Here is a 16,605-nt window from a genome sequence, read left to right as displayed (position 1 = left end):
AACTGAAATAGTATTGCTGAACCGGGACCTTTTGTTCTGAAATACAGGTTTGAATTTTGTACATCATATCAGTCTCCGTACATTAAAAGGAGATATGTTACTGTATTTTGTCTGCTTTGCTTTGTGATACTGACGGTAAATCCCATTTGATTTTCTGGCTAAACAAGGTCTGTGGTTGCTTTTGGTTTTGCAAACAGCACTCCATAGCTGCAGCGTGCCAGGGAACGTGGTCCACAGTTTGCAAGTGACCTTTTCCTGTCAGCCTTAGTATTAAGCTGCTGTCATAATGTCCTGATGCTGTCATTGTAGCACTCCAGAGAAGAACAGGGATGAGTAAAGAGCCACGAGAAATGCTGTACCTTCAGATGAGGGTTTGGTCAGGTTCACTGGAACAGCCTCAAAATTCCCTCTTGGGTTAAAAACACAGGGAAATGAAGTTCCTTTCTTTCCCTTCCTCCCACTGGTGCATGCAGGTTTTTGTGGAGCTAAGCAGACTTTTATACTTGGAGGCCTCTCTACTTCTTTTGAATACAGGTGATTATGATCTGTTTGTTTTGTACTTGGAGTAAGTAGAAAATGAAAATTAATGTGCAGCCTGACAATAATGCAAGAAAGCTTGCCTGGAATGTAGCATCAGAGTGCCGATTTGTTGCTCCTACAAAGCTTTACCACTGTCGCTGCAGTATGCACTACCCTGTCTTTGCAGGCTTCATTTTTCAGCGCTTTGCCCTTCTCCAAACAGATAAACCAATCTTTTCCAACATTGCAAACCAGATCTCCAAACGTTCTCTGTCTGCATCTGCAAGTGGGAATAGTAATGCTATCAAATGAAAGTGAACACAGGGATGATGATGATGTTTGCCTAATGTCCAGTATTTTAGTTTGTGTGGTTAACAACCAGATGTTAAAACTTCTGTGGTTATATTATGGTGTGATATTGCCATTCCTTGTGTCATTTTTAAGCTAGGATCTTACCCTCCTAGAGATACAGGCACTCATTTCTCACCCTGTGGCACATTGTAAGATACTACACGCTGAAAATAAATCCTTGTGATTAACATCTTGCATTGCCTGTGCCTTAGATTTAGTGGCCAGTATCTTGCCTTATTCTGTAGCTAGAAAGCACAAATTATTTGGAAGCTCAACACGCTCAGAGGCTTTCTGGAATTATAAATAGAATAGTTCAGTTGGAAGGGACCTATAATGATAGTCTAGTCCAACTGCTGACCGCTTCAGGGCTGACCAAAAGCTAAAGCGTGTTATTAAGGGCATTGTCCAAATGCCTCTTTAAACACTGACAAGCGCGGGGCATCGACTGCCTCTCCAGGAAGCCTGTTGCAGTGTCTGACCACCCTCTCGGTAAAGAAATGTGTCCGTTCCCTTTTGTCCAGCCTGAACCTCCCCTGGCACAGCTTTGAGCCGTCCCCACGCATCCTGTCCCTGGATCTGAGGGAGCAGAGATCTCCCTCTCCACGTCCCCTCCTCGAAGCTGCAGAGAGCAATGGGGTCGCCCCTCAGCCTCTGCTCCGCACTAGGCAAACCCAGAGTCCTGGGCGGCTGCTGGCGGGATGTGCCTTCCAGCCCGTCACCAGCTCCGTTGCCCTCTCTGGACACATTCGAGGACCTTCACATCCTTCTCAACGGTGGGGCCCAGCGGCGCAGGCAGCGCTCTAAGTGAGGCCGCAGCAGCGCTGGGCACAGTGGGACAGTCCCCTCCTGACCGGCGGGCTGAGCTGTGGCTGATGCCCCCGGGATGCGGTTTGCCCTCTTGGTGCCAGGGCTCGCTGCTGGCTCCTCTTGAGCTGCTGCCCACCAGCACCCCCAGGTCCCTTGCTGCAGGGCTGCTCCCCAGCCACTCCTCTCCCAGTTTGTGCTGGCGTCAGGCATAATCCTTCCCAGGGGCAGAAGCTGGCAGGATGGATGGGACCAGATCATCAAAAGCAATGAATTTTTGTTACTTGAGCATCTGGCTCATTACTGAGGCATCAGCTGTTAAAGCTCAGGTGTGGACTGGAGAAAAGCTGCCAAACAAGAGGATGCTCTCTTAGTTATTGCTAGGACCTGAATTGGAGGTTTCAGGTTCTGAAACTTGAGATGTTAAAGTGTAAACCTAAGGGCGCAGGACCTGACTATGTATTTTAAAGCTACTTAGACCATTAAGAGTGAAGACGAGACTGGTGGTAATTTTGAAAAACATGAGGTAAGTGTCCCCACTTCAGATGGGAGTTAAGTCAGAGCCCAGGCACTGCTGAGAACCCCTTGTGAATGTTTTGGTGCTTTATTACCTTTATAAATCTGGTCGTGCATTCCCACAGATGGTAGCTTTGGGAGAGTTCTGTTCTCTGGATCAGGCACAGAGGGGAAAACAAAATATATACTGAACAGTGGGTTGTACTGAGGTGCTGCTTGTCAGAGCAAGCCGAGCTCTGATGGATGGGAGTTTAAATGCTTTCAATTTTCCCACCACTAAAGAGAAAAAAAATCTGTTCAACCACTGTTGATTTTATTTGTTTAAAGGAAAATATTACAGCTGGAATTTTCACAAAGCTTAAAGAGTTATGGGCCCAAATTCTACTGAGTATTTTGGCACAAAATATGCAGGAGGAGGCATTCTTAGTCTCTTTTTTGGGTCCATTGCTGTTATGTGTTCGAAGGCCAGATGATGAAAGAATCATTGGGATGAGCTGATTTCTCTGCCCTTGCTAAATGTAGGTGTAAAACCCTGCGCTTGTTGACCTTTCAGTAAGAATTCCAGCTGGGTTTCAGGGGAGTGCGCTGCTACAGTCCTGGATCTGAGCAGGAACTTCAGAGTGACCAAAGCAAAGACAGGGGCCTGGGGAACGCGTCCTGCAGGGCTCGCCCAGCTCTCCTGCATCCAGAGCCTTCGACTGTTCCCCCATCACCCAGATCAATTCCAATTTGCTGGCTTTTTCTGAGTGTGCTGAAGCCGTGTTTCTGCTCTGGCTGTGTGTGTGGAGGTGCCCTAGGAAGTGCACACAGCAGCAAGAAGCCAGCTCGCCTCAGCACTGTGTAACCGGCTGGGCCGCAGGAGGGCTGCGGCCTGCGAGCCTCCGTGCCCCGGCATGCTCACCTGGAGAGGTGACAGCAGTTTTAGACAAAATCACCTGTTACTTTGGTAAGTACGTTTTGGAACCTGTCCCTTGTGGCCAAGCTCACCACAGTCACTTCTAACCACGTGCTGCAGCCCTGTGCTGTCGGTGGCCTAGGGGACAGCCATGGCTGGCCGCCTCTCGGGCTGCAGTGGCAGAAGGTAGGGCTCCCTCACTGCACGGGTCATCGGGCACTGCATGGCTGTCCAGGCCGGTACTTTGGAGAGTCGATTAAAGGAAGGTAGTGAGGTGGATGGCTGAGAGAGAGACAAGGCAAAGGGGCCTAGGTGCCCGGAGGCCTGTGTGTGGGCCAGATAGCTGCCTTCCCTTGGCTGCGTGGGCAGGCTGCGTGGGTCTTGTTTTGGGAACGCTGAATGCCAGAGCCCATGCTCCCGTGGCTGGATGCCGCCTGGGTGTATGTGATTACCTGTTAATTATCTGTGTATGTCATCCCCATCATCCCGCCCCCCCAAGCTCCCCCGGAGCACTGAGGGAGAGGAGCATGTGAGGGTGTAGAAGTGGTTGGGGCAGGCAGATTTCTGGGGGCCTGGTATCTCTTCCAATTGTTATTTGAAACTGATTCCCCATAAGAAAAAACTTAAGTTTTCCTCCCAAGGAATTCCCAAAATAAAACAGCAAGTTTCTTTCAACTGAGATGAGAAATAAACTGGGATTGGTTGTGTTCTCCCGTTGTTCTGATTTTTAGCTTCCCTGGGATCATGTTTTGAGGACTGTTTCTCTTGTTTTTCACAACAGCTGTAGGCAAGAGTGATGGGAGCACAACATAATTCTTTTCTTTTTTTTTTTTAATGGCTTGTCAGGCTGGTGCAGTTTTTCTGAGTCACTACTTGCAGGTGAAACCCTCCTGTGTCACCCATGGATGTGGCAATTTAAACCTGAGGTGAAGAGAGGGTAAAGTATGTCCTAACGTGCCCAGGATCACTTATCTGTGGCTAGAAGGAGCTTGGGACTTGTGTTTTAAAGGCTTCGTAGGTTTGCACTGTTGGCACTGTTTTGAAATTCATAGACAAACTACCAAGTAACTACTATGTGGAAAAGGCATGCATAGTCTGAAGTTATGTCATTAGGTATATGCACTTGAACATAGGTCTGTATGTCTAGCCACACATAAAAGATGTGTAACATAGTGTGTTTACTGGGGCACGAGCAAAATTCACTTTATGCATATTATTTTCTAAGTGTGTGACCTTGACCTTCTGCACCCACAGTCGAGTTACATCCACCATGTGTAGTATGTTTGTCCCCTATGTTAATTTCATTTTGCAGTGCACAATTTGGGCATCACGTTTCAAGTGGATCTTGTACGTAATTCATGGGAAAAGCAAACCCATGGTTCAGAAGACAAAAATTGTCTGGCTAGATTCCACTAATGCACTTTATTATAGTAAAACAAGATAAAATGGCTAAGATTCTTAGCACAAGTGGGTAGAGTCAAACAGGGAGCTATTGCAATGCTGTAAGAGAACGATGGCCTCGGCTATTTTCCTGACAAGGCCCCAGGCAATTCCTGTAACATAAATACAGGCTCGCCTGTCACATGTGCGAACTGGAGCATGCCTATGGCTGTTTGATTGGTACGTGCTTGAGCCTCTTCATACTCAGCTGAACTTCCCCTGCAAAGAGTGTATTGTTTCTCTTGTGCTTAGGCTGTTATTCCAGTGAGACTGGGAAGGCATTTTCTGCAACTTGCCTCATGCATTGCAAACCAAAACAGAGAAAAGAGTCAATTTTGAACCTTCAGCTCTCATGACAAAGGCTTTCCCTAAAGACACATTGTTTTGAAGAAGTCTGACCCCAACTTATCAAATTAACATTCTGTATGATAATAGTGATTTTTACATATTTACAGGGAAGGCAGGCAGCAAGAGGGCTTTCTGCTGATAATTTTTTTAGAAAGCATCTTTCACATAACTATAGAACCACAATGCAAACGCGGAGCACTTCCCCTGCATTCACCTCTGGACTGCCTTGGATGTAAGACTTGTTCAGCGCTTCTGCTTGGGGCTGAGCCTTCCTGGTGCTTATGCTAATAAGGGTATCCAGTGAAACGTGTCTGAGTGCAGTATGCATGAGCTTCTAGCCTTGAAAAATATGGTGGGAAGGCTTTCATACAGGCTGCTAAACTCCACCCTGCCCCAGACTTTCAGATATCTTCAGTGGGATTCTTTTGTCCTGGATCCTTTTAGATGAGAGGGGTATGACTTAACCTTATCCTAATGTGAACAAGCAAGCATGTCTCTGAACTGACTGCAAAGGCAGCTTCAGGGGACAAGCCCAGGTAGGAAACCTATGTTACAGATGAATCCTGCCCTACTAATCTGTCCTGGTTGGCCTCACCGTCTCAGAGGCTGAAGACTGTTTAGCCTAGGATCATGCTAACCTTTCCGTGTGACCTTGGGGGAAGCAGCCTGGGGTATATCCAGGTCCTGCTCAGACTTGCAGAGGCAAGTCTGGGGTCAGATCTCTGGCTTCCCAGAGAGGTTCTGGAATTTCCTGCTCTGGAGACATAAAAAACCCACTTGGATGCAATTCTGCTCAGCCTGCTCTAGGGGGACCTGCTTTAACAGGGGTTTGGACTAGATGATCTCCAAGGTCCCTTCTAACCCTGATGCTTCTATGATCCCAAACATCCCTGGAGCAGGGGCACAGGGCTTTGAAATGCTTGTATCTGCACCAGCCTGAGGGCTCAGAACACTGATTCAGTAGGGTAGAGGCTGTGGTGGCAAATTGCTCATTTCTTCTTTCTGAGGTGTTTCTATCCCTAGGTGTCCCTTGTAAAGGCACTTTTATAATATGCAAAGCCTGTTTTTGTAAATAAGCTGTTAATTGTCTTAGAGAAAACAAAGTGACCAATGACTAGCAAAGAAAGAAAGTAAAATGGACTAACCATAGATTATCAGTAGAAGCAATGTTCAGAGTAGATCCCCTGGCCACTTCAGGTAAAGGCTAATAGTGTTATCTGGGAGTATGCATAGGTATAGTTTTCCTCTGTGCTTTTGCTAGCATATTACCAAACCCAGGTATTAACAAGAACGTAACCTAGACTGCCATGGAAAAGAAAGGACTAGAGAGCAAACAGCAAATAAAGGAGAAAAATAATTTTAAAAGCATGTAAGCCAAAAGAATAGTAATAGGAATGGGTGAGATTTGTAGGAAGGAAAATGCAAGATTAAAGAGACTAGGTAGAAAAACGCTTCTAGTGGGATTGCTTATCCCACTAGTTGTACTTGCCTGTTTACATTCAGTCTTAAAGATTATGGAGTGCTTTCTTTGAGACTTTTTTTTTTTTTCCTTTTTTTTTAATGGCTTGTTCTGCCATGGGAAGCAGTACACTGGTATCCACACATTCAAAGTCCCAACTATGAGATTAATATTTGCTTCAGACCTCTGGAAGTGTGAATACTTTTTCTCCCTGCTTATATCATGCAGCTAAGCTTGAACTGATCTTAAACCAAACAACTCCACAACAAAACCCCAAACCAACCAACAAGCAAACCTTGCGGTTCAAATGTGCTGTTTCATGCTGTACCAATTCCAATTAAGTTCAAGTGTAGCCAATATCTCTTGCTGATAAACGCTTCACAGCCTGTAGCAATGTGTTGCTGTTTCTCATAAAAAAAAGGTGGCAAATTATTCATTACTTCATTTAGATTCTCATTCAAGATGCGTCACAAAAGAAATGTGTGCAGCTGTTACTTCAGAATTTACTGGGTGGATTTTCTGAGGGGCAAAATGGAATCTTTCCTGATGAGCTCCTGACTGAATTTATTATGTTTTAGGAATGGGTTTTATCCTGCCATCTTGGATGGAAATTTGTACATAGGATTTCTTAATTTTTTTTTTAAGCCCTCTTTTGCATAACCAGAGGTCTTCATGGCTCCAAGGGCTCCAACAATAATTCCTACAGATTATACTGACACATGCTGGTAGAGGGCAAAGCTGATAGGAGACACTCCAGCTGCTATTGTACTTGGCAGTCATTCATCGTAAATAATTCTGCCAGTCTTTTTGCTTAGAGACATCTGACAGATGCTTCTTGCAATCCCTGAATAGTTGCATTGCCAAATAGACTACCAGGTTTTGAAACAGTTATTAGGGTCATGTTATTCCCACAATCTGGGAATACTATGGTGATGTAATTTTGTTGAGTTGATGTATCTAATGGTGTCCACACAGTGCCCTGTGTACTTCATAGAGGTCTATATACTGAAGGCTGTGTCCCATTGAAAACAAGGGAATTTATCTAAGGAACTAACCTGTTTCTTCTTCAAATCAAAGATTTGGTAATATGTACTGCTGAGAACCAGTACATCTTGTTGGCTGCCTTACCTCCTTTGGAACTGAGAGTGCTCAGTGTAGCAAGGACAGGGCAGTCAGTGAAATTAGCCTCCTAACTTGCCTAGATTACCACAGCAGACTGCAGGGGCAGCGCTCTTCAGTAATATAATTAGCACCCTGTGCGGAGTGTGTGGTATTGCAAGATACCAGGGATTTTTATGAAGGGCTATTCCCTCAGTGCAGTCTGCGAAGGTCTGTGAGCCAGCACTGGTAAAGCAGATATTTAGAAATGCTTTGGCATAGAATTCAAGCTTTATGCATTAAAAGCAGTATGATGGAGAACTGACAAACTCATTGGGCCCTTCCCTCTGAAAGAATGGTAGGCCGCCCTGACAAGTGAAAAGATACAATTGTAGGCATCTGAATATTGTAGTGCTCTTTCAGGGAAAAATAATTCCACAGAAAGAAGATAATTCTTGCCAAAAATATTAATTTACTCAAATGGAAGTTTCAGTGAAAAAGCAGTTTTGGGGTACATTTTTTGACTGACCTTTACCTATTTAGAGCTGCTCCGCATAGAGTAATAACATAGCTTCGCAATTATGGATCTCCCCGTGTCTTCAATGGGATACTTAGCCAGATCAATAGACTAAATTTGTAAGGTTGATCTGGTCTGTTAAAACAGAATATTTCAGTTGTAGGTCCCTTCCAACAATCACCTAGTCCAACTGCTGACCCATCATGGCTGGCCAAAAGCTAAAGCGTGCTGAGGGCATTGTCCAAATGACTTTTAAACGCTGATAGGCACGGGGCATCGACCGCCTCTCCAGGAAGCCTGTTCCAGTGTAGCTTCATATGTATGTTGTACCTGCTGTAACCTCAGCTCTGTTAATGTATTGTAGGCCTAATAGCATCACTCTGACATCCTGGGAGGTAGTTACTTGATTTCATTAATCAAAGAACAGGACTGCAAGATGGAAGTGACCAGTTAGGTCCCTCTCAGTTCTTTTTTCCTCTGTAGTACTGGCTGTCTTAGGCTCTGAAACACTTCTCTGTTTTTATTAAAGCATTTTCCACTGTCAGGAATGTCTCTTGGAGACCATCTTGCAGGTAACAAATTTTGCGTCAGTTTCTTTTTCTTTTTTCAGTGGATATTTTCCCCCCTAATCCATCTCTAATTGATTACCTTTCTAAATTTCTCTCAGGGAAAACTGGAAAAGCCTGGCAGCACTAGAGCTGTGTCTGCTGACTCCACGCCTAGAAGGAGGCAGCAGAAGTGATCACAAGAGCTCCCCAGTAAACACCATCCAAGCCACATTTGGGCTGTGTGGCCCTGGTACATTAGTAGAAGTTTCTGTTATCTCAGCCTGTAGCATGTCACCGTTGCCTCTAGAATGGCTTTCTCTACAAATGCTAAACTTGTGTTTTACATCTGCAGAGAAAAAAATATCAAAGCCTGTTTGATTAGCTGTTAGAGAGTAAATTACCCTTTTGTAGAAGACTGAGATTGTGGGTTTTGCACCTCATTCTGGATTTTCTCTTTATTGTGTTCTTTTCCGAACTGAAGTGTGTATGCACTGTTGCTGTTTGACTTGAGCTTTTTTGCTGCTGTTCCAGTCTGTACTGTCCATACGCAGTGACTGGGTAGCACGGCAGCGTTCCATCTGCAGGGTGATGGTATCTGTAATTACATGTCTTTATTCTGTCAAGCGTAAACTTACAAGGTATCTTATTCCTGCATGGAAACATTCATCTGGTATGAACTGCTGCTAGTCTCTGGGAGGCAGACCTGCCAGCAGCTCATTGCATGACGTGGTGTGGTGCCTGCGACTGTAGGACTGCCCTTGGTGTTGTGTGGCAGCAGTTATTGAAACGTGCCCGTTGTGGGGGCAGCCTCAGCCAGCAGGAGCTGCCACGTGTACTCACAGTCTCTCGTGCTGTCTGCTGAAGAGGCCTCTGGGCTGGAGGAGCATCTGAAAGTGCTTTCTGCTTTCAGGGTGGTTGAGGATCATAAACAACACAGCAAAGAAGCATTTCCCCTATGCAGGAGATAATCTTCTGTGATTTTTCAAATCTATTATCCTTACCGCTTTGTTTATGTACTGTTTTCTTTATTGAAAGCCATCCTTTGCATGCCTAATCTGGCTAAAGTGTCATCCGTTGCTCAAACCCAACAAGTCTTCATGTATTATTATTATTCATTTGGTATTGACAGCCAAAGATTTCTGCTTTCTTGACTATTTCTGTCCCATCTGACCTGGTTGTTTTCCAAGCCAGCACTAAATCAGATCTGTATGTGCTGTGTCATATGATACATGACAAGAACAAGCCATATTTATTAACTGCTTTCTAAAGCCCATTTTCTTTCTCAATTGTCTGCACCTACAGCAGGCTCAGCTCTGTTTCAGCTGTACTGAAATCTCTATTGTTTCAGCTCTCCTGGTGAAAAAGTCTTCGTGTAACTAGCATGATTAGATCCTTTATTACCAGTATTGAATATGAGGCACTGTGGGAAATATGGATCAGATCCTGCTCTCATTTGTAGTTGTACATGTGCAATGCAATGTCAGGATTTCAGAGTTACTGTAACTGGGAGCAGCGTGGGAAGCCCTGGGTGATACAGGACAGTGTTTTCAGGGTAGCAGGATCAGTGTGGCAAGAAGTGAATCTGCTTTGTTCAGTTTACAATGACATTCTTTACTGAGGATTCTGCTGTTGTCTCAAAGGCTATGTGTCATTTCTGCAGGTTTTGTTGATGTGATAGGAATGTCAGTGTGACTGAACATGAGCATGGCACTGTCTCAGTTCCTGTTTCGTGCTGAGACACATGGGCACAGAACTTTCTAGGGAGCTTATTAAATCCACAGTTATTTTGTGGGTAGACAGTGACGTGCAGAATTAGACTCTATAACTCGAAAGTTATAAAGTAGGTATGTTTATTGCGCGCAGATGCACGGGGGATCGCTCCTCCACAAGTGTGCATGCCCGAAGTGACGAACCATCTCACATTTATACAATAAAACAAATGAATATTCAATTGACACCTATACATATTCGTTACCTAAACCCCGCTTCGTATGTTAATTAGCTTATCAGTCCTTTGCCTGGAATGTGGTGGTCTTGCAGGTTTGTAGGTGATTCATGTTCTTGTGACCATCCATGACCATCCGATCTTCCAGCAAGGAGACTTAGCACTCCCTCCCTCTAGATAGCCTTGGAATGTCTCTCATCCTTTTCTCATTCTTTTTAAAATAGCCCCTTTGTTAGAGGAAGAGGGGCAGGCATCTCCTCAAAAACTGTAGTTGTCTCCTCAGAGCTGTGTGCCTATGTGACCAGACACCGCACCCATGACTAGTCACCGTACCCACATTCCTTGAGCAGACATATACAATCACAGTCGGTGTCCATTGTCCCCATTTCACACTCTTTCTCCATATCAACAGAATACCTCTTTATCCAAAGCTGTCAGTCAATGCCAGTAACCAAGACAAATGCTACCTGTCCCCCTCCCAAAAAAACCCCACAAAATCAAACCAACCAAACCCCTAATAGGTATACAGGACAGAGGGATACCCATATTCGTAGTGATGTGGAAAAAACCCTTGGCTTCCTGATCTGCATACCTTGCTGATGTGCTTGGGTTTAAGCTTACTGCATCACTTTGGCTTAGGACAGAGTTTTACCCCAAAAATGGAAACCATTGGTGGATTTTTATTTTTATTTTTTTTTTAATTTCTCTTGGAAATGGCAAAGGGGACATTTTCTAGTCTGATACAGGCTTTTGCATGCTATTAGTTCTCTGATTCTATGGAGATCCAGAACGCTGGTGAGTACTTCAGCACTTTCCTTTTCTTCCTGTGGGAGATTGTAGGTGTCTTGTGGGAAGTCTGAGTTTGGCACGGGGTCTTGTGGGGGATCAAGGGTTGGGAAGGGTAAGAGGAAGATACTGTTGGTAGATACTTGAGACTGAAGTGCCTGCTTTGTGGTTACCTCTGAGCACAAGTCTTGGATTAAGTGGCCAGCCCTTTCCAGTCCTGTACTCTTAACAGCACTAATCTTTATGGTAAACAAACTATCTTCCTTGCATGGTGTCCCTTCTGAGAACAGAAAAAGGACATATGTGGAATCTCCACTAGTATGCCAAACTTGCATACAGAAGCCTGATTGTGTGGGATCTCCCTTGCAGGTTTTCAGACAGAGGTTGCAGTGTTTGGAGAAGTGAGCTATCTCTTGTGTTCTGTAACCATGTGAGCTGTCATGCTGCAGTGTCCACTGACAAATAATAGTATGTCTTACTTCTCGCAGGGCTTCCAAAGCAGCTGAGTCCAGGACCTTAAGGAATGTCACGCAGTAGGTGCTGAACTAACTGGCACTGAAAGGAACAGAAAAAGATGGCAGAACATATTTGAAATAATTAAACACGTGGACTTCCGCTGATAAGAAACCATGTCAAAAAAAGGACGTAGCAAGGGCGAAAAGCCTGAGGCGCTGATCGTTGCCCTACAGGCTGCCAACGAGGAACTCAGGACCAAGCTAACAGACATTCAAATTGAGCTGCATCAGGAGAAATCCAAGGTGAGTGAGGGTTTGGTTTTAAATAACAGTGTCTGCACTGAAAGAGGGAAACACATGGAAAAAATAATATCACAGAAATTAACATATGCAATGCAACTCTTTCCTAGAACAGTGGTATGATAATTTCTCCCCATATAACATTTTCTTTGGTGGATGTCCTGTTGCTTATGTGGAACAGCCTCTTTTTTACTGAGGTACAAGATTAAGAAGTCTTTGGCCCTCAAATGGGAGTGATATGTCTTTTGTAACATCTTTGGCCATATTCCAGTTAGTGGGTTTCATCCTGCCCACTTGGTGTTTAGAAACTGGGTGCTGTTGCTGTTTTTTGAATGGCTGATATTTCAGCAAGACATGCCCTTATTTTGAAGTTAAGTATTCCCTAAGTGTGTAGCATGACAATCCATGTCAACCCTTGCAATCCATCTCCAGTGCAGCCAAACTGTATTGTATATGCTAGCATATGTATGCATTATTTAAAGCTTGTTCAGGTGCTAACAGTATGCTGGAGTTACAGTCTCAGATGTGTAGAGTTAGGCTAAAGCCAGCTGAGTATCATGCATGCAGAGGACAGATGTACCTGTGAAGGTTTGAGGTGCCTCCCATATACTTCAGAAGCCTTTGGTACCACCTCAGGGCTGTGTGCTGTGGCTTCAGCTCTTGCCTTCATCTTCTGCTTAACTTTTCACTCTCTTTTCCTATGTTGTCTGTGCTGGGGCCACCCTTGCGAAACACATATCACCTGTTTACACTACTAGTTTTGTAACCTGTGAAAAGGTAATGGGCTGGGTGTTACCCAAGTATAAAATACTAGCTGTTGTTTTACACCTACTCTGCACATACCCTGCCCACATTCTGTTGAAATCCTTGCAAGCGGCACCAATTTTCCCGCAGCTGATGCCAAAGTGGCTTTGCAAAGAAGTGTACTTTTTGCTCTCCGCAGTGTTTCTCCCTCTTCATTTAGAGATGCTTCTAGTGGCAAGCACTGTATGTTTTATAGTCAGAGTATGGCTTTTGTGCAATAAACCCTTTTGTGGTAAGTGCTAAAGTTCCCTGCACATGGGTGGTGATTAAGGCAGTCTTCAGGTTTAGTAGTGTGTTCTTTATAAGCAGTAAAGATAACAAATGTCTGCTTAATTACTCCTAGTGAGTTTTCATGAAGGGGACTGGAGGCAGTACTAACTGCACCTGGGCATCCCCCACCTGCAGCCTGGTGGCAGCCACATTATCAAAGGATGATGCCTAGTGATATATTGTTTTTCCAAATGGAATACAATTGAAATCCATCAACCTGCCTCTTTGATTCCTTCACAGATAAGCGTATATGTTGGGCAAATAAACCCAGAATGACTTGCCTCTAGCTTCCAAACCTGAATAACCACAAATCCTTCAGCCTGTAAGGTCTTTTTGATAATTTATTTCTTTTAGGAACAGATGTTCATGCCAATATATCAAGGTTAATCATACTGGTAATCTCTGACACGTGTTAGCCAGTATAGCGGAAGTTGGTTTCTATAGTTTAGGAGAAGCTAAATGAAAGCAAGAATAGCCAGTTCTGTGTTACCTGATGTTCTAAGAATCTCTGGGGGCGTTCTCCCTTCACCTACCAGTCAGATTTATAGCTGTTATTTTGCAGCCTTTTAAAATGGACAAGATTTGAAAATGGCAACAAAGCGGATATCGTCAGTCTTTCAAACTCATTCTGCATCCTTTTCTTTGTCAAATGGTCAATGACAGTCTTGAAGGCAAAAATGGTTTTTGATTCTTTCATTTGCCTTGCAGGCTTTGGCTTTCATGTGGTGCACATAGGCAAGGCTAAGTTATTCTCTTAAGGAGCCACAGGCTGGCTGCCAGAAAACTGGTGGCCCAGGGAGTTTCTGTAATGCTTTCCACTACGTTCTGAGTCTTGCTGCTTTTATTATCACTGCAGCTATGGAATTCCAATATGGAAGCTGCCAGTGCAGATTTTGTTACTAGACATCTGTTCAGGGATGGTCCAAAATAATGAGAGTTACAAGAGTAGAAAAGTCTTGAAAACAAAATCAAAACAAGTTTATCTGAAATATATTTTATGTGCTCGAGTAACACTGGAAAGGGGCCTTCACAGAGCCCTGTGAAGGGAGTTCTAGGAAAATCTTTCAGATTTGTTTTCCAAGGAGCCTTCTGAGGAAGATTCCTCTCATTTGTAGAGTCTGTTACTTGTCAGGATGACTTTGGTGATTGAAACTGAAAACTATGCTTTCAAACTCTTCTAGTGGCTTATTTTGGGAAAGGTGTATCTGAAATAAGATGGAGATAGCGTGGGAGAAAAAACCCAAAAGTCAATCAGCTCTGCAAATAGCTGAAAGCACTTCCTACCTTAGCTAAATCTTCTCTTAAGTAATCTAGTAGGCCTGCAGGCTAAACCACCAGTGTTTCTTGGAGGGCTTTCAGGTGGCCTACTATATGCTTATTCATATTGAATGGGTTTTCCACTGTTTTTTCTTTCTGAAAGGTTTGCTCACTCTTCTTTGTTCTTTTTGGTCTTTATTTAAAAAGGAATTAACAAGGAAGTTCATACAATCTTTGAAACCACATTCTTTTTCACTGTAAATGACAAACCCGAGTTTGATTTGAACTGACATCATTCTTTATCCATTACTTTTCTTTGGCGTAGGTTTCTTTTGTGGAATTGCTCAGAGGTATGAAGCTACACCTAGAGATTCAGTACTGAGGACTGGTTGGTTGCTCTGTGACTTTGACTCCAAAGCTATGGACAAAGAACTTTTAAAAATTGTCATTAATGAAGAGTAGCAAAGGGCGTATTTCAAGTAAAGCTAGCTGTTCCATAAGCATAATAAACAATGAAGCATGCTTTTCTGTAGATATGTGTCTAAGAAGTGACTACAGATGCCTAATAAAGCTCTCTGTATGGATAAGAACATCTGTAAAAGATGGAATGTTTCCTGGACTTTCACACTTGCACCTTACCCCTGTTGGGATCATACAGAGGCAAGCACTTCTCTCTCATCTGATTGACTGTCCATGGTCATGAAAGTTGTAGGAACCTTGCTGTTTCTGAGCCCTCTAATTTTCTGGTGAATTTGACTGATGAGTTAAAAAGTTGTTAGGCAAATGCACGCATATCATGGAGTCTTATTTCCTAAGGAACTATTGGAAGTACATGTAGTGTCACTGCATGAGGCAAGACACCTGGAGAAGGCTTGTTTTGGCTTGAGTAAAGACAGTGTAAAATCTAGGTCAGTGCTCTAGGAGTTGGCCCATATTTTGATGTAGGAGGGTGGAGGATTGGTTAGGGTCTGCAGCAAGGTCTTCCTCCGTTTGGCATGGCTCTGTGTCTGGGTGGGCTTGTTTTGATAACATGTTGGTAGCAGGTGACTTTCATTTTATCTCGATGTAGGTTGCTAAACTTGAAAGAGAGAAGACTCAAGAAACTAAGCGTATCCGTGAGGTGGAGCAGCGCAAGCAGACTGTGCAGATCACGGAGCTAAAAGCCAAACTCCATGAGGAGAAAATGAAGGAGCTGCAGGCTGTGAGGGAGAACCTCATCAAACAGCACGAGCAGGAGATGACGCGGATGGTCAAAGTCCGAGACAGCGAAATCCAGCGCCTCAAGTCAGCGCTGTGCGCGCTGCGGGATGGGAGCAGTGATAAAGTAAGGACAGCGCTGACTATTGAGGCTCGTGAAGAGGCCAGAAAACAGTTTGACTCGGAGCGCCTTAAGCTTCTGCAGGAAATTACTGAACTGAAGTCTGCCAAAAAGCAGGTAGATGAGGCCCTTAACAATATGATCCAAGCTGATAAGATCAAGGCAGGGGATCTTCGGAGTGAGCATCAGTCGCACCAGGAAGCCATTTCCAAGATCAAATGGGAGAGCGAAAGGGATATTCGTCGCCTGGTCAGTAACTGAAACAATTCATGTGTTCTCTTAGGCTGTAGTGAGTTTGCCTCTTGTGCCTCTTAACTTTTTCTGAATAACAGAACATTGCAATGCACCTTAGTTTGCAAAAGTATTACAAACTTCTCACTGTCATTCCTCAGCAGTAAGTAGATCATGGTGAGTCAGCTAGAGCAACCACCGTGATGGTAGCTAACACCTTAAAGTAAGAGAGTGATGGGCCTAGTCCATGAGGATTTGGCTTGCTGAGATGCTAATACATGTGCAGTGCAAAGTGTTAGAAAAAGCGTTTGCATCTGCACTTGCAGTTTGCTAGTTTCTGTAGCCCTTGTGATGGTATCTTGAACACATTAAACCATGGCAGAAGGGGAGATGTCTTTTGTTTTGGTCTTGGCAAATAGCTGAATTCAGTAATTACTGGGGAAAATGAGCAACATGAGGCCCACATCAGCAATGGTGCAAGTTGCCATGTTTCCCTATCATCTGGGGAGCTGGACCTGCATGCAGTGTTGGACAGTTTGGCTTGAAAACTGGGATTCAAGATTTGACACTTAAGTAAAAGAAATGGTAATTTAAACTGTCCAGAAAGATATTCTCCCCCCCGCCTTGATTCCCCCCTCACCCCCAATTCAAAGTCCGTGTACTGGAGGTATGTTCGTATGTTGCCAAAATGTTCAGTAATGTAGTACAGACTAATAGTGGGGGATTTTTCATATCTGTATTCTG

The 16,605-nt window shown here is 44.1% G+C and overlaps 1 protein-coding gene across 1 annotated transcript in view; it reads left to right on the top strand.

The window, feature by feature from the left end:
• JAKMIP2 (janus kinase and microtubule interacting protein 2) overlaps positions 1 to 16,605 on the top strand; it is a 62,527-nt gene that overhangs the window by 14,781 nt on the left and 31,141 nt on the right. Inside the window, exons 2-3 of the mRNA XM_040604657.1 lie at positions 11,715 to 11,984; positions 15,382 to 15,879. Of these exons, the coding sequence (XP_040460591.1) occupies positions 11,856 to 11,984; positions 15,382 to 15,879 (627 nt within the window). The 5' untranslated portion in view covers positions 11,715 to 11,855. The remainder of the gene's footprint in view (positions 1 to 11,714; positions 11,985 to 15,381; positions 15,880 to 16,605) is intronic.

This window comes from Falco naumanni, chromosome 8, assembly GCF_017639655.2.
Source record: "Falco naumanni isolate bFalNau1 chromosome 8, bFalNau1.pat, whole genome shotgun sequence".
In the NCBI taxonomy this organism is placed as follows: domain Eukaryota; kingdom Metazoa; phylum Chordata; class Aves; order Falconiformes; family Falconidae; genus Falco; species Falco naumanni.
This window is presented reverse-complemented; position numbering and strand designations above follow the sequence as displayed.